The sequence below is a fragment of the Centropristis striata genome, chromosome 19, assembly GCF_030273125.1.
Source record: "Centropristis striata isolate RG_2023a ecotype Rhode Island chromosome 19, C.striata_1.0, whole genome shotgun sequence".
Lineage (NCBI taxonomy): Eukaryota > Metazoa > Chordata > Actinopteri > Perciformes > Serranidae > Centropristis > Centropristis striata.
Genome location: NC_081535.1, coordinates 28449436 through 28468166, shown reverse-complemented (window position 1 = coordinate 28468166; position 18731 = coordinate 28449436). Strand labels below are relative to the sequence as shown.

Genomic DNA, 18731 nt, shown 5'->3' with positions numbered 1-18731 from the left:
CAAGTCGGACACATGCTTCAACATTTAAATATTTTTGATTGTTCAAATATCAAACCAGGCCACCAGCTTTCAGTTCTCATATTCGATGATTGCTGATTTTTTTTCATGGCTCATTATTATCGCGGAACTACGGAAGATGATTAGGGCCACACAAGAAAAAAAAATTGAGTTCTGACTTTTAAAGTTAGAATTTTGAGTTCGAAGTCAGAATTCTGACTTTACTTCCAGAATTTTTACTTTAAAGTCAGAATTCTGACTTTTTTCTCAGAATTCTGAGTTGAAAGACAGAACTCAAATATTTTTTTCTTGTGTGGGCCTAATCCTCTTCCCTACGGAACATTATAGGAATATGACAGTGTAAAATAAACCGAAGTAATGCATTCCGGATAGGTTCGGTATTTGTCGTTCTTTTCCGGAAAGCTGCAGAAAATTACGTCACATTTGGTAAAAGAAAAAAAAAGCCAGCCCTCCGAGGGAGCAGTAGTCTCATCGCTCGTCGTCGATCCGCTTGGACAGCCACCACTTCGTAAGCTCTTTTGATAATCCACCAAGGTATGAAAAATGTTGACATTTGTATTGAGTAAGGCATTTTTTAATGTATTTATTGCACAGAGTAGAGCTGCTGTCCGAGTTGCCCTGTTATCTTATTCCAGTGTGTCCCCTGGCTGCTCGGTGGCTAACGCAGCGTTAGCTAGTTGCAATCATCTCTTTAGTTGAATACTAGTTACTGTACGGTGGGTAAGGTAACGATACGCAGCTTTGTCGTTGTTCTCCAAAGCTGCCTGTGGTTTAGCATTGGATATTATCTAGCTAAATGTTAGCTTTAGCCGCCCTACCAAATAACACCAGCTTGCAATGACATCCGTTAGCCTTCGTTACGGTTAAACATTATGTCGGTTAAAACATGGTTGATCGATGTTTAACCTCAGCTAGCACAAATATTATGTTTTCCGTCCTGGCAAAGCGGCCTTAATGTTATTCTTATGATTATTTAATACATTTAAAATGCTTATGTTAGCCCACATAACCCAGGGGTTTGTGATGCTCTGCTAGTCTTATCTGCTCTTTAGGTCACAAGTTAGTTTACGATAAAACGTTACATCTGCAGAAACCCGTCGGATTCACCATTGTTCGTGCAAATGTTTTTTGCACAAACAATTTATCTGTTGATGCTTTGAATTAGTAAATGACATACCACTGGGTTTTTATTTTAAAAATGCAAGGTTTATGGAGGAGGCTAAATGAGCGTATTGGCGGCCATTGCTGCAGGGAGCCGCCGCCCAGAGCAGCGATCCTCTGGACGGACGGCCCAGCTGTCACTGCTCTTTGTACGCTGGAGTTATTTACATGCCACAGTGTTGCGTTAAATAATTTAGATGTCATCTTACGGGAAAAAAATGTGTGAACATTTTTTGAGCTAGTTCTTACTTTTGTTTTTTTTTTGTTTAACGAAGCGGGCCAAGGCAATGAAACAACTATAATATTCCCAGCAGATGTGATGCAACGCACTTTACATCAAGATAATGTATAGTTTGCATTATTGCGTTCAGAATAACAGCTGGACTGTTAACATGAAGGCTCTACTCCACACCTCGGTGACTGACTGTCCAGGCAACTGGTTTTGTCGGGCTGTTTCTAAGTTCTTCACATACCAGACCCCCGCCCCCCAGCTGTTCATTTTCAATGACGTATGCACTTTACTAAACTAGCAATCTCATGCCAGCCTACTATGGCCTCCTGCCAGCCACATAGAGAATGTCAGCAACAGAAAATAAAGGATTATTATTCATCCAGACATTACTGAGCCTTTTCTAAACTTGGCAAAATAGCCTGTAAACAGGACAGTTTCACCATCATTTGTTGAATGAGCTCAATCTAATAAAGCACTGGAGCCTAACCCAATGTTGCAGTGATACAGAAACATGAAGGTGGGGCAACTTTTTGAGCTGAATAAGCTGAAGCTTATACAATAATGTAGGATATCAAGATCCGTTACTCAGTTTGTACTGGTTCCTGACTGGACAACTAATCCTGTTATGGTAACATTAATTCATTATAACATTGCTGACACTCCTAACCTTCCCATAAACCCTCCCTCCAGACATATTCCTTCCTGTTTAATGGATAACATTCTCTCTATAGTCAAACGTCATCCATTATTTCGGTAACCAGAGTTCTTTTCTTTTTTTTTTTAACTAACCAGCTAATTGACAGTAGTCTGGAAAATAGAGATTACATATGTTGCTGACATTCGCTGTTTGAAAATGCAGTTTTAAAAAGTTTTGGAGTTGAAGAGATCGAGTGAGAGAGACAGTCTGTGTGTTGTTGGATTTCATTTAAATAACTGTGCTGATTGCACCTGTTCACCGCAAACCCAAACACCACTGTAAAAATACCACACTAACACAGCGTACAGCACGCTGCTGATGCGTGGCTTAATGTGTGCGTGTAAACATCAACATATGATTAAACTGAATTTATCAGCCCCATTGTCACTAATATCCGATCCAGTTGAGTCTGTATTGGCCCTATATCCGGTATTAGTATCGGATCAGTGCATCCCTAACACCTAGCTAAGTCTTATACTGCATAAGAACTAATGCCAATTTTAACTCATAGACTGTTTATGAGCTAGCATTAACTATATGACAGTAATGTTAGCAAGCTTGGAGGATAACATATGACTTAGAACTACTATAGTCTTTTTTTGCAACTTCAAGCACAAAAACTGATATGGCAAACAGTGTGGCTCATCAATAATGTAAGGAAGTGACTCAGTAAAATATCAAATATCTATCAATGCCAAAATACACTGGAGGAGGGCTTAACAATGACTAAGCTGCAAACAGGGCGAAACATTCAAAAGTGTGAGCCCGCTTTACTGAAACGTTACTCGAACTATACATGTAATTTTGTTAAAAAGGCCATTTGTGGAGGTGTGGGCAGTATTTACTGCAGGTCTTCAGTTCTGCAGTCATCTGTAAAAAAAAAAAACCCTCAGCTAAACATACTTTGTTATATTCCTGTGCTGAAGTGAATTCAAACTGGCATATTTCTCTTCTCCAAACTCCCTCGCAACCTGCACGTCTTTTTTTTTTTTTTTTGTAACTCCAGGGTGACCATGACCCAAATGAAAAATAGCCCTCTTTGTCTCTAGGGCTGTCTGGTTGTGTGCTGGGCCTTCAGATACAGCACAGCCTGCTAACTCATTGTCATTCTACTGCTGCCATGAACTACTTTCCAGACATTTTGAAACTGTTTGCATGGAAGAGTCAGGTTGTTTCTATCTTGAATGTAAAGGGATTCTTGACTGATGGCATTGACTGCTGAAACATTATCATCATGCACTTAAAACATAATGCTTCCTGTGAATGCATCTTCTTGTTCTGACTACTTAGTGCTGATTGCTTCTTACTGATGTTCAGTGTTATGATGTTATGGCCTACACAGATTAGCCTACACAGGTATGCAACATGTCGACCTTTAATAAAACCAAGTTGAAGGTAACATCCTTGTTTTTCTCACTTCACTTCCGTGTGTCGTTGTGTGCCAGTGCTGTGTGTCTTTAAAAGAAGATTCTAGCAAAGTGTTGAGCAGCGGTGATGTTGTTTTGCTGAGTAAAGTGATGGGAGAGAGAGAAGGGGAAAGGGAGGGGCAGGGGTTATTGAGCAGAAAGCGACGCATGGGCTGGGCTACATCTTGGCTTGCTCTTTTGTACAGCATAGTCGGTGCAGGTGCAATGCGACTGTCTGTGCTGCGGAGTATATGAGACTTTGCTTCTTCTACCACTATAAGACTGTTGAGGAGTGTACTTCAGATGGGCACATTGCTGCAGGCTATGACTTCATCACAGATGTAACCTTCTGATCAGCCAAGATACAAGGAAACAGGAGGATCCAGACCAGAAATATCTGTGTGTATGACTTTATTGTGTTCATCTTGTCAACTATCAGTGCAGATGTTTTTAATATGAAAATGTAATACTTCATTAATATAAATGTTCTGAGGATTTGGTAAGTGGCTGGAGATCTAAATTGTGCATGTGTTTGTTTCTTGGGATAGTTAGGGATAGGGATAGTCCCGCCTCAATATAAATGAGCTGGCTATCCTGACTTATAACAACAAATTCATAGACAAACATTGATTTTTACTGCATGTCTTTTGTTAGTGTGCTATTCTTTACATGAAAAAGAAAGTTCAATCTTGCTTTAAAACGCATTAGACTAAGGTATTGGTCCTCGTTGCTTCAGTGAACATTAAGGTGAGCTTGCCTGCTCCTGCTAGTTATCATCCTATTAGGTTATCAAAAGGCTAGTTTAACTGCAAGTATTAACAGCCTGTGTGTTGGGCCGCTTTTCTCATTAGTTTTGTTTTGTCTAATGTTTCACTCTAGATCCTATTTAATTTCAGATATGGAGTTAATATTTGCAGTTGGTTGAAGGATGCTGACTAACTGCTTCAAATTCACAATTTGACTGGTGTTATGACTTACTTCTTAAGATGGCTGCGTCTACTTTAATGAACTCATTCCCTAATATTTTAGTAAGTACGTATTTTTCTGGTTGGCCATGCTGTAAAGCAAAGGGAGTGACAGTCTTCTGTATGGCTGGGTGTCACCACAGATGTTTTGAATTGATCCAATTCTGATTCACAGGGTCCTGATTTCATTCGATATCAATTCAATTGCATATTTTTCAGTTTCAATACCAATTTCTCTTTTTATATGGAAGTGATTTTCAGGGACTTGATGTTCAAATTATTATTTTGTTATTTTGAAGAAATGAAGAATAGTGTTCAGAGATTTGTGGTATCCAAAATGCAAAAACCTTGTTGTCCAGCTGGCTTCAGCTAACTCATTAGTCAGCTCGTAAATATTTGCTCCAAGCGCCTGAGCACTGTTGAAATACAAAGTTCTGAATATTCAGAACTTCACAATGTAACGTTACTGTGGGCTCTCTGTTTAATCAGCTGGAGCAGCTAACTACTGTTAGTACTGTAGTGCTAGTAGCATACAATAGCAAAATGTCACGTCAGCTTAGTGTTTTAAAAAGCACAGTAATTGTGATGGTGTTCATAAATGAGGTGAAAATAAGAAGGGCTGGTGTGGTGGAGGAAGGAAAAGCTTGTTTCACCTCTTTTCTGTTATTTTTCAGCATTATGGTGTTGACATTATAAGTGGTCGCATGGTCGCTCTCTCTGTTCATTCGATTCGATTTTTTAAACTCAGCCCTAGTCACCTGTAAGTTTAGTTGGAGGAAAAGAAGATGTGTTGTTGCTGGGATATCGTTGTTTTCGTCCTTTCACCTCTGTCCTCTGTAGGGAAATGGGAAATAGGCTTGCCTGGTCTCATGAGACGCTCCCATTTCCTGCAAATTCCTTGAGCTTCCATCTTCCTGTGGCGTCAGAATGACCCCTATTTATAACAGATAATTCACCATAGTAACTGGGAGGTGCGAAGTGAATGACTTCATCCACTCCTCTGTGGACCTTTGATGATGATGATGGAGGGATATCCAATCCATATATCCAGGCTCACTACATTTCTTCAAGTTAAGCTGAAGAACTTTGACAAGATGTAACTTGTGTGGTGGGATATGAAAATAAATGAGACGGCTATGCAGTATGTTTCCAAGTGCTTTAGCTTGCTAACACATTGCTAACATTAGCTTGTTAACGGCAAACTTGATCTCTCTTCCAGACATAGCGCAAAAATGATCATTTGACCTAGATCTAGCTGTAGCTAGCCAACAGATATTTTATTAGAGTTTCGGCCCTTGATTGCATATTGTGGCACTGATGGTTTTCCCCTCCGGTGGGCGTGTTCTTCAGTGTATGGCCGGTGGTGCTCTGTCTCTATGGCGTTAGTCTCACCCATGCCGTTGATTGGCTAGTCATGAGTCATCCCATGTCACTTATTGGTTTGAATGCTGCGATACCTGAGAAACCGCAATTTCAAGACACAATGCTAGATAATTCGGTCAAATTCGGTCTTTCAGAGGCTGTAGCAGGCATGGACATACTGATATATGAAACTAGACCAAACAAAATAATGTGACTAGGACTGTCACGATAGTCAATATATCGACTTATCGTTCGATATGTAAAAATGGATGCAATCGTTTTTGTGGACTCGATAATTATCGTTTACATAAGCCAGCAACATTTTCGCTGCTTCTGTCCCTCTCCTGTCGCTCAGCCTGCTCTCTGTGGGCGGCGTGGCTCATGCAAACACACAGTGCGGATGCTAGCCAGCTGAAGCGTAGTGAGTGTGTTACTCAAGTCAAGTTTCCCGTCGGCTGCACAACTCCAGAAAGTTTGGTGGAATAAATTCAATTGGTGCCAAAGCCGGTGTGGGAACATTTCGGATTTCACTGTTCAGCTCAACAGCTGCACAACCACTGCGACCGCCATCGCTAACTGCACAGCGGCCGCCGCTTATTGTAAACAACCAGCATGCTAACTGTACACAAGTGTCTGCCGCTGATCGTAAATTAAACGGCGTCGCTAACTGTGTACAGTGTCCGGTGCTTGTTGTAAACAAACGGAGGTCAGTAAGTGAACACATGTTGCTGTAGCACATACACACTGTACTGCTACAGAGCTAACTGTTAGCACTGACTGTCCTGCCTCTTAAAGGAGCCACGCCACTCTTATAGTGAACGCATTATAAAGCAGACTTTTTGTGCTATTTCAGTAATACTGCAAATGTTTGACAGGCAGTAGGAATTGCAAAAAAAATCTCACAAACAGCTTATATATTATTTATAATATATTATAATATAATATTTATCACGGTGCAATTTCTGTTACCAGAGCCCGAGAATCTATTTTATTTGTTTTGATTGTAGTTTATTTATTTATGTTTTATTTATCTAGGATGTTTTAATTTTTATTTTCCACATTTCAATTTCAATGTTTGATATTCTTGAGATTTAAAAATCCATTGCTGTGGAAAAGGATGTACTCCACAATACTATCGTTTATCGTGGTAGTTTCTGGGAAAATATATCGCCCTAAAAATTTGTTTCGTGACAGGCCTAAATGTGACATATGTTCTTGTAAGGAAGGCTAAATAATGCAAGTCTTTCCTTTTCACATAAGCCCACTTATCCTATGCAGTCTGGGCCAAAAAACCTTGCAGTACAAATGTGTTATTTTTGCTTAGTTGGCTGGCTACTATTTTCACCTAGCTGGACATTGTAACTGCTTGTTAAATGAATCTTGAGCTTCTTTTGCTGTCTGTAAATTGGACTTTGGAAGGGTGGTGACTATAAAAGTCACATGCAGGTGACTTGGTGTAATATTCACACCCAGCATACAGAGAAATAGGTTATTTGACTACAACCATCAAGGAAGTGGAAGTGAGCAGTACTGCTGGCTTATATCAGTGTGGGTGTTAACTGAAGAGACAGAACCCCCCCTCAGAGGAGCAGTGAGGTGAAGAAGGAAAGCTGTTATCTAATCTTACAAGATGGGAGGAAGGGCTATCAGCAGTTGCAGGGCTGTATTTGGTGGCGTCTGAGCGCTCTAAGAGGCTCTGCTCTCATGATCATTTTCTTTCAATTTCTGAACTGTTCAATTAAGATAATTAAACTTAATTTCAGATTGCTATCAGTGACATTTTACATTGAACCAAATATCTATTTGGCCCTCACACCTCACTTTATAAGGTAGTCATCTGAACATACTAGCCATCTGAACATACTAGCCATCTGAACATACTAGCCATCTGAACATACTAGCCATCTGAACATACTAGCCATTTAAACATACTAGCCATCTAAACATCCGGGGATTGTAGTGAGCTGCTGGATGCCTAGGACAATAAGGGTACATGGAAGGTGTCTACTCCTTGCAGCAGCAGAGTGGCAGCCATAGTCCCACAGCAAAGACTAGAACAAGCCATATTTCACCTATCGTGACCAGAGCTGTTGAGTGTTATTATCTTTATACATCTATGGAGTTGAAGAACAAGACAATGACGGGGGGAAGTTAACTGATGGACCGTTACTTGTTGCCTTTTAAACTTTTTTCAGTTATATGAATTTATTTATCTCACAATGGAGAAGATGTTTTGCCAGCTGTCCTTCCTGTTTCCAGCAGCTGCAACTGTAGCCCCTTTAATGTGGGGACATTTACGCTCTGTAACGCCTCACCTCCATTATAAACGTGCCAGAAACGGGATACCGGTGATCCCACCAATTTTCCGCCTACAGAGGTAGTCACACACTATAAATCGACCAACCCGGCAAGGAGGGATATTTGAAGTCACGCATGTTGTCTAACACACGCCTCCCACTTGGTCCGACAGTCATCAAATCATGTTCAGCAATATTCAAAAAACTACTGCAGCTGCTGTCGCTAACTGTGCACATCGTCCACTGCTTATTGTAAACAAACCGGCATGCCAACTGTACACAAACTGTGTTGCTGCTGATCGTAAACAAACTGACATCGCTAACTGGCACAGTGTCCATGAACATGAAATGGCAGGATATCACGCCTTCGTGGGATCACTATGAACGCCCTAAGGTGAAAAGGCGGCACAGATCTTTCCAGCAATATAGCGGGGATTTGTGGGACCACACTATGTGCCTTGTGTTTCCATTCATTTGAGAAAGATTTCAATTGGTTTCACTTCCAATCTAGTATTGGGATATAGAAACCAACATTGGATTGGATTTGTCCCATCTAGTGCAACATTGTATGGTTAAAATGAGAGGAACTGAACAAGTGTCAGTTAGATGTCTGTCTCTTTTGCTGATATCATTGTGCAGAATGAGGCTGAGGTCATTTAATTCCCTGAGATGATTTAAGCTCTCTGTGAACTGGGGCAAGTTAGGTGATGGGGGAGGGGTGCTGGCTAACATTCTGGACTGTCACTTTTTTCAGGCGGAGGGTTGATGCCACTAATCAGCTTACAGTGTATTCAGTGGTACAGTGTTGTTGTATGTTTGTGTATGTGTGGGCTCATTGGAGTGTTTGCTTGTTTGGAAAGCCCCGCCTGTGGGGACTGAAGTATCTGTCCTCTGGCTTTGGTTAAAAATCCCACTGCAACTGCACTGCTGACTGTACTAATCCTCCCCATTGAGTGTAGATGTGGGCCAGGAGACTGTCTCACATCTGTCCATCGCTTTTTGTCTCACTGTCTGTCAGAAAGTGGGTTTTTGTTGATGCTGCAGACTCTACACACAGCCCAAACCTCACACTGTAAACTCTGCTTGGACATCAACTATTGTGCTTGGGGTTTGGTTAGACAGACACAAAGAGGAAAAAAGAGGGATATTGATCTGTCTGTAGGTTGGGTGGAGTCTGGCACAGACACAAACAATTCATTGTCAATAGGGATGTCAATTATTAACCTATTAATTATTTGCCATTAATATCTAACCAATTAAAGCTATATTTACTGATAATGCAAATATTGATGGGCATGTTTTCTAATTGTAAGAAAATGTTGTTTAGATTTGCACTTGTGTGTGCCACTGGGTGGAGCCTTTTAATAATGTTTAACTGACCCTTTGCTGGCCCGGCCTCTTTGTTGTCAGCCGTACATACTTGTATATATCATTTAAAAAAACAAAAGCAGCATGTGTATGTAGTGAGTATACCTTCAGTTGTTAACGTAGCATAAAGGTGCAAGTTAATGATTGGTGTGCTACGTATACTCTGCTATTGTTAGCGCCACAGGATTTTGTCTCCATCTGACAAAATCAAATAGTCTATATTTACCAACCTACAAGCTCTTCAGGTAATGAGTATCACTATTAAACATGCTACATGCACAACGTTTTAATCATGACAAGCTCAAATCCACAAAACCTGTCTGAAAATGGAAGAAATCTTACACAGTTGCATTAGAGTCTATGGGGCATAGTGAAAACTGTAAAAGCACATAGTTACATATGTTATTTGCAAAATAATACACTTTAATACTTAAAGAATTTATGCTCTGTATAGTGAATTTGATTTTTTTTTTTTTATATATACAGAGCTTATTCCGGAACATAGCCTACTCTGTAACAGGTTAGCAGTGTAGTGTGCAACATGCACATGTTTGTCATGTTTCAACTAGGTTGCTAGCTAGACATTATGCATAGTTTGACACTAGTCCTGTCCATGGGCCAGAGGCACAGTGGACAGAGGGGCTGACTGCAGCAGTCCCATTGTGTTGTGAAGCCTAGTCACTGTTCACATGCATGTGGAATTTCCGCTCCCACCCCCATTTGGCATTTTACTATTTGAGCTGCTGGCCCCTTGGTTGCCCAGCTTGAGACAGGATGGGGGTGGGAGTCTTTTTCTTGCCTCATACATCCAAGCCAAGTTTATGTTGAAATTGAGTTGTATATTGATTTGAGAGAGACTGCAATCCATAGGTGGTCTTATCAGGGAAAATAGAAATGTCAGAACATCAGAGTTTGATGAGCATTATTGTGATTATGGCTGGATAGCATCTATTAAAAGGTACCTGAAAAATATTGTGATTCATAATAGGGATGTAGCGATACACTCAACCCACGATTTGATAAGATTTCAATGGTACGATTTTCTCACTATTTTTTTTTTTTAACAGTATGAGCTTGCAGACAAAAAGACAAAAAACAACATTTTCGAGGAAGGGTGTAACTGCCAAATGCAATCAATGCAATGAATGCATATTTTACACACACACACACACACACACACACACACACACTATGTGTCTGCTATTTACTAACAGACAGAATCGTCAAGGAGGCTCCTTCATTCATACTTCATACGAAGTCAACAGAGATTGATTATTGTTTCCCCTCCGGTGGGGGCGGGGCTGAAAGGCGATCTGTCTCTATGACTGACAGTAACGTACACGTCGCACAATTCAAATTAAAAAAGTTGATTATGCCCTCTGCTGTTGAAAAAGGGTATCACAGGTTTTTATTTTATACTTCAACCGATTTAAATCGTCCCACATTTGTATCGATTTTCAACTGTCTCATGATGCAGCATTACAAATGTACAAAAACGAGGTGTGTAAATGTGTAAAGTCATCTTGGGCATTCTTGTTACCGTGAAGCAAGGCTACAACCAACATTAGACCTGGTCTCAGAATACAGCATGTTCAAGTAGATGAATAGAATGCCTTGACTTTCACTATATCATCATCATTATCAAAGGCCCACAGAGGAGTGGATGAAGTCATTCACTTCGCACCTCCCAGTTACTATGGTGAATTATCTGTTATGAATAGGGGTCATTCTGACACCATAGGAAGATGGAAACTAAAGGAATTTGCATGAAATGGGAGAGTCTCATGAGACCAGGCTGTCTCTATGACTGACAGAAAATTAAAGTAGATTACTCCCTCTGCTGTTAAAAATGGGTATCGCAGTATAATTTTCAAACCCAACCGATTCAAAGTGCCACACATTTGTATCAATTTTAAGTGATACATTGTTACATCCCTATCCATAATAGACTGGGAAAGTTTAGGATTGTGTGTGCGAAAAGCTCACATTTCTTGAAAATGTCATGAATTATTTATAAATCTATTCAAAGGTTCACCGCAAGGGAAGCAGTCCTACTGTGTAGCCCAGAACACTTGTTTGAAATTTTATTTTTATTAAGTCAGTGCTATCCATGTAATGTCAGTAAGTCAAAGTTCAGCCGACTATGTAAATATTTGTATACAAATTGTTTTATACTTATAAAAAAGAAATGTAGGCTGTGGTACATTTTTATCTCACTCATGATTCTTTTTTTTCTCCAGAAAATGGACACAGCTGGGGCCAAAGTGCTGGAGACAGCCGAAGACATACAGGAGCGCCGGCAGCAGGTGCTGGACCGCTACCGGCGCTTCAAGGAGCTGTCGATTATGCGCAGAACGAAGTTGGAGGACTCCTACCGATTTCAGTTCTTCCGCCGTGATGCCGACGAGTTGGAGAAGTGGATTCAGGAGAAGCTCCAGATTGCATCTGATGAGAACTACAAGGACCCCTCCAACCTCCAGGTTTGACCCTTTATTAGACTGTTTACTTGCTCTTGGTCTTGTCCCAGAATTTTTGGTTCAGTGTAGATAAATGGGTTGGGAGCAGGCCATTGTTTCTTTCAGCTTTCTTAAGAGCTCTGAACCAAACTACTTCACAGACAGCACTGCTCTTCCTAGGGTCCTGAGCAGTAAACCAGCCACTCCCAGTCAGAAACCCAGTTAAAATACACACTGTACCATTAGGCACGGTAGGCGACTGAGCCCCAACAGCTACAATTAGTTGTTTGGTCAATAAATGTTGAAAAATATCAATCAGTGTTTCCCAAACCACAAGATGACGTCCTCAAATCTCTTGTTTTGTCCACAAACCAAAGAGATATTCAGAAACCAGAAATATTCACATTGAAGAAGCTGAAATCAGAGAATTTGGACTTATTGTCTTTAAAAAAAACTGCTCAAACCAATTATTCGATTATCAAAATAGTTGACGATTAATTTAATAATCGATTATTGTTCGATTAATCGAATAATTGTTGCAGCTCTAATCTTGAGTGAACTTCAGAAACACAATAGCTAGCAGAATGCAGGAGCACAACTTAGCAACTTTCACTAATTGGCAGCTTATTTAGTCTTTAACCAGCCAAAGATGCTAACTGTACAAAGATACATGTGGTATACAACACCAAACAGCATGTAACATCACATAAGATAATAATTAACTCACATTCTCATGGACACACACACACTGTCCAATGAAACCAAGGTGGTCAGCACAGGTGAAGTCTGCTCGTCATTTACTCTTCTGCTGTCTCACTGGAGGCTTTAGTCTCACTCATTGCAGATACGAGATGAGCCAAATATCTATTTAAATTTAGTATATTGACCAAATGTGAACTGCCTTTGATGAGCTATGACTTGTCTGTCAGAGATTCCTTACTTTACAGTGTGATTTCTGTCTTTTCTTGTCCACAGGGTAAGCTGCAGAAACATCAGGCCTTTGAAGCTGAAGTTCAGGCCAACGCTGGGGCCATCATCAAACTGGACGATACTGGAAACCTTATGATCAGCGAGGGCCACTTCTCCTCTGAGACCATTCGAGTAAGGCACACAGTGATGAAGATGTGGTCACTCTTATATCCATATGCATATTCCTTACCAAATTCCCTCTCTGTGGATCAGTAAGGGCTTACCTTATCTTATCACGGTTAACATGCTCCTTGTGATTTAGTCCTACACGCCATACCGGACACAACAAAGACCCATAGTTACATGTGTTAATATGGGGGAATATATGCAAGTAGGTGTTGAGCTGCTGTGACAGTGTGTGGCTCTTGAGTGCTGTGAACATTCTTCCTTCTCTTTGCAGAAAGGTTTCCTTTCTCACACATTCTATTGGACCACATTCTATTGGGCCACATTCTATTGCATGTACCGTGTTTCATATGGGTAATCTCACAAAGGAATTGTGCTAATGGAACATTTTGGTGGCATTTTTACACAGATATCCCAGTTTAATATAAAATCCATTAAAACTCCAGAACTCCCTTTTTTTATTTTCGATAGAGATGAAATTTAGTAATTCATTGTAGAGATCAACCTACAATAATGTCATGTCTTATGTTGGATTGAAACTATTTTCTCTCTAGTCTTTTAACTATTTTAATTATTTTATGTATTTCTTTTGACCTGCCTCTCCACTTTGCACTAATGTTTTTAAAAAAAAAAAACCCCTTCCCCTTTTCTCCTCTGCCTTAGACACGTCTTGAGGAACTGCATCGTCTATGGGACCTTCTGCTGCAGAGGACCAAGGAGAAAGGCATGCGCCTCCTGCAGGCTCAGAAACTGGTCCAGTACCTGCGTGAGTGTGAAGATGCCCTGGATTGGATCAGTGACAAGGTGAGCTTGTCATCGTAAAATTAAAAAGTTTTATTACCACTGAAGTGAACATACATTTTATGTTTCTGTGTTTAGGAGCATTCTATAAACAGAACAATCAAATAAAAGAAAGCTATTCTCATTTAAAAGCTAAAAGGCTAATAAGATTGCCTGACACTAATAGTACCAATTATTATGAATGGGAAAATTAAAACTAGTTTTGTCCACGCTAATGAACGATGTAAACAGCAACACAAAGTAAAGCACTTGATTTAAGTTTTATTTGTATTCATCATTATTCTTATTGATTTCCTTTCGTTTCCTTCGTTGGTAACGCTTTATAATAAGGTCCTTAATAACCATTAATTAAGAAGTAATAAGGCATTGTTCTCGCTTTAGATCCGGTAGTTGCAAAAAGCATAGTTAACTTATAGTTAACTTATAATAGATGAGCAATAAAATATATTTTAATATCAATAAGCAAACAAAATAAGATTAATAAAGGCATGGCAAAGACATAATGGGTGGGTCATGTGTTTGTAATGCCATTATTAACACTAAGATAAGCTTATAAACACACAATAATGTTAATAAGCATCTTGTAAGGACTTACAAGGGCCTTATTACTTGTTAATTAATGGTTATCACAAGGACCTTAATATAAAGCGTTACCCCTTCGTTTGTGGAAGGCTTAGGTGGACATATTTGGTGTTTTCTAAATACAAATATGCATAACTTCTTTTGCTTTAAAACATTTAAGTTTGACTTTGACTGTAATATTCGCCTCAATGTTGTTCATCCACTGACGCATATAGGAGGCCATGGCCACCTCTGAGGAGCTGGGCCAGGACCTGGAGCACGTGGAGCTTCTGCAGAAGAAGTTTGAGGAGTTCCAGACTGACCTGGCTGCCCATGAGGAGCGCGTGAATGAGGTGAACCAGCTTGCGGCCAAGCTGCTGCAGGAAGCCCATCCCGAGGCTGAGCTCATAGTTCGCAAGCAGGATGAGGTCAACGCAGCTTGGCAGCGCCTCAAGGGCCTGGCCCAGCAGAGACAGGGCAAACTGTTTGGGGCTGCTGAGGTGCAGCGCTTCAACAGGTAAACAACATGTAGACATCTCCTGCTCACTGTATGCTAATTGTATTGTTAGTACACTGTAAACAATCAATTTGACCTATGGCTAAGCCACACCCCCAAACACGATGAGCCAATCACAGTGCGCATAGCTAACTCAATACACTCGGACATTCTCTGCTTCCACATCCATTGAAATGCATTGGAGTTAGTCCGTTTTCAATCATTTTTATGTGTTTTTTGTTGAGATTTTAAGTTTAAAATGGTCAAACGGTGTGCATGGGGTACATGCAACTCTGACACAAGGTATAGCCCAATAATATGGGAGCAGTAACCCGGTTCCCTATGGCAGTGATTCCCAACCGCTGTTCCGCGGCACACAAGTGTGCCGTAAGAAATCAATATCTATCAATATCAAATCCAGCGACTCCGTCTTAACGAGCGCTAACGAGGTCGGCCGGCTCGTTAACAAGAGCCTCTTGTTAACGAGCCGGCCGACCTGTTAGCGGCAGTTAGCTACAGTTAGCTCTGTAGCAGTACAGTGTATATGTGCTGCTGCTGCAGGAGGTGTTCACTTAGCGATCTCTGTTTGTTTACAACAAGCACCGGAATGAGCGGTGTCAGTGGGGTGAAAAGACGAGTGAAAGCCTCTAACCTGTTAATGAAGGCCCTTTTGGTGACTTCGAGATGATATTTCATTTTTCTGTCTCCAAAAGTGATTAATTGCCTCCTGTGAAATTTCTCTGACTGTCACAGCTGCCATAGCGCCCGTCACCGAATGTTGACAGTTTGTCCGAGTGAGTGGAGGGGGCGGGGCTTAGCCATAGGTCAATTGTCTTGTAAATTAACAGTAAAATACTGGCAGCAGGGTTGCCAGCATTCTACTGTTAATTTCACAGTTCCTCTACTGTTATTTACTTTACAGTATGTTACTGTGATAAAACCACATACTGAATTACAGTACAATCCTGTATCTCCTTGATTTGACAGTAAAATACTGGCAGCTGGGTTGCCAGCATTCTACTGTTAATTTTACAGTTCCCTTACTGTTATCTACTGTGATAAAACCACATACTGAATTACAGTTAAATCCTGCATTCCATTGATTTTTACAGTAGACTAAAACACAGTATAGTGCTGAAGCTAGTTGCAATATTGTTGCAGTATACAATGCAGTCATTTTTTTGTAAATAGAGCATATTACTGTCTGAAAGCCAATTACTACGAATTAAGCGATGTCTTCACCGTAACCTCAGTAATTTTAATATACCATATACTGAATGAGTTAGTTAAGTAAAATACAGCCATTAAAAATGTGGACAAGAAGAGACTTAGAAAATCATATATTTTATGGGAAACTGCAAGCTACCTACAAATATTGCCCAGAATGCATTGTTTTCTACAGTGTAATACCTTTTTAATGGAAAACAGTATGTTACTGTCACAATTTGGCTGTTTTCTTACAGCAATCTGTTACTGTGTAGTTCTGTTGCCATCAAAATATAGACTCTTAGTATCTCTGCTGATTTCAACGAGTTCTGGTAAAAACTGGTGTTTTGAATGGGTGTAAATACAAAATTGTATTTCAACTCCAGGGATGTGGATGAGACCATCAGCTGGATCAAGGAGAAGGAGCAGCTGATGGCCTCTGATGACTTCGGCCGTGACCTGGCCAGTGTGCAGGCTCTGCTTCGCAAACATGAGGGTCTGGAAAGAGACCTGGCTGCCCTGGAAGACAAGGCAAGGAGATGCTTTACAAAATACCAACATATGTTTATAAACAGGGTTTGTACGGGTGCTTGAAAGCCTTGAAAAAGCTTAAATTTTAATGTTGTATTTTCAAGGTTTGAAAAGTGCTTGGATTTTGGATAAAGTGCTTGTAAAGGCTTGTACTTCTTACTGTATTTCTCTTGCAACAAAGAGCCATCTGACTATAGATAATCCCATATTCAGTGGAAAAAAATAATAAATTGAATAGCCTATCTGAAAACAAGAGCTTTCCGCCAGAGTCTGGTGTTTCCTCAGCCTGTGACTGATGTGCCAGTTTGACGTGCACACACATCGGGGCAGAACTCTGTTGTTGGTGATGCAGAGAGCAGAGGAGAATTGTAAACGCGTGGGAATGTTGAGACAGAAATTACATGCCATCATGTAAATAAGATAATACCATAAGGCTATTTAGTTTGTTTAATCAAACAACAAGGTGTAGACCTGTTCTATAGGATAGGTCAAGTAATATTTTCTAAAGACGTTTCTTGTTGCTCTACCCTGTATCTTCTTACTGAAGAGAGTTTTTCTAATTCAAAGTGGATGTGAGGGGTCCTGAAGTATTTGTGGGACTTTCCTCCCAGTTTGGGTCGTGTATAGTTCCACCAGCTGCCCATTGATCATTTTACTGAGCTTACTCTTGCTCCGAGCCCCTAGATTCCCATATGATGTTTTATGAGATTAACTGGATTAACAACTTTTGGTTGTTAAAAGTGTAATACCATCGCTGTTGGTATGGTAAAGGGAAATTACCCCTTTAAGTATCTAAGTACTCATCTAAAACATACAATTTACAACCGCTGTAAGGTACTGGAAAATCTTGAAAATGGACTTTGAAAGTTCTTTAAAAGTGCTTGAATTTGACCACAGAAAAAGTGTACAAACCCTGTATAAAGCTCAGCCATAAAGTCAAAGTCATGGTATACACTTCTTATCGCCTTTCCTTTGTCTTCTCTTTCAACCAGGTCAACACACTGGGTGGTGATGCAGAGCGCCTGCAGCAGACACATCCACAAAACGCCTCCCAGATCCATCTGAAGAAGGACGAGCTCATCACCAACTGGGAACAGATTCGCACTCTGGCTGCTGAGCGCCACACCCGCCTGAATGACTCTTACCGGTAAAACCCCAGTCACAGCTTGTTGCTTAGCTGTCAGTCCACTGTCTGCTGAGCAACAGCATGATTTTTTAAAATTTTTTTTTACAGAATATAAAACTGCTTTTTCACAAGCACATATCTGCTCAGTGATGATGTACAAAGTGGCCCTCTATTAAACATTTCTCTCCGGATTTCTGCTCACTGCTGCCCTCTTGTGACAATCCCTTTTCAGCCTGCAGCGCTTCACTGCTGACTTCAGGGATCTGACCAGCTGGGTGACAGAGATGAAGGCTCTCATCAATGCTGACGAACTGGCCAATGACGTTGCCGGTGCTGAGGCTCTACTAGATCGCCACCAGGAGCATAAGGTAATATCAATACACCAGTTCATCTGATTACCATTTTATCCTCATCTTTGTCGAGTACAAAATCAAATGCAACATTTATTTTTTACGCTGTATTCAAAACAAAACAAAGCAACGTAAGGTTGTCTTGTGTCACAGGGAGAGATCGATGCCCATGAAGACAGTTTTAGATCGACTGATGAAGCCGGCCAGGCCTTGCTCAATACCGGACACTACGCCTCCGATGAGGTCAAGGAAAAGGTAGGCCTATGATGGCATCCATGGCAGGTACCGTGTTCTAACATGTGCAGTGTTTCTAATGATTTTTTAAATTTTTTTTAATTGCATTTTCCAACATAGACAAAAACAACAAACAACACACTGTGGCCACAGAAAACAAATATCCAATTACTTATGACGTATTACAGACAATATAATGAAAATGCTCTGTCCCATTACAATTGACAGTGATGTAGCAAATACACATCTGGAAAAAAAGAAGTGAAGAGTCGTTAAAAAATTAAGAAAAAACAATTTTTCCAAAAATCTCAATTTCCATTTTGAGAGAAAGCAATTTTTTTTGATATCTAATGATGTTTTGTGTTGTGC

General features: G+C 40.4%; 1 protein-coding gene across 4 annotated transcripts in view; it reads left to right on the top strand.

Annotated features, from left to right (window-relative positions):
• The first annotated feature begins 440 nt into the window (after window positions 1-440).
• sptan1 (spectrin alpha, non-erythrocytic 1) overlaps window positions 441-18731 on the top strand; it is a 46930-nt gene continuing 28639 nt past the window's right edge. For all 4 annotated transcript variants that reach the window (XM_059357460.1, XM_059357458.1, XM_059357457.1 and 1 more), the window contains exons 1-9: window positions 441-552; window positions 11747-11986; window positions 12938-13063; window positions 13721-13861; window positions 14656-14936; window positions 16508-16652; window positions 17645-17799; window positions 18011-18146; window positions 18282-18383. In XM_059357460.1, the coding sequence (XP_059213443.1) occupies window positions 11750-11986; window positions 12938-13063; window positions 13721-13861; window positions 14656-14936; window positions 16508-16652; window positions 17645-17799; window positions 18011-18146; window positions 18282-18383 (1323 nt within the window). In that variant the 5' untranslated portion in view covers window positions 441-552; window positions 11747-11749. The remainder of the gene's footprint in view (window positions 553-11746; window positions 11987-12937; window positions 13064-13720; window positions 13862-14655; window positions 14937-16507; window positions 16653-17644; window positions 17800-18010; window positions 18147-18281; window positions 18384-18731) is intronic.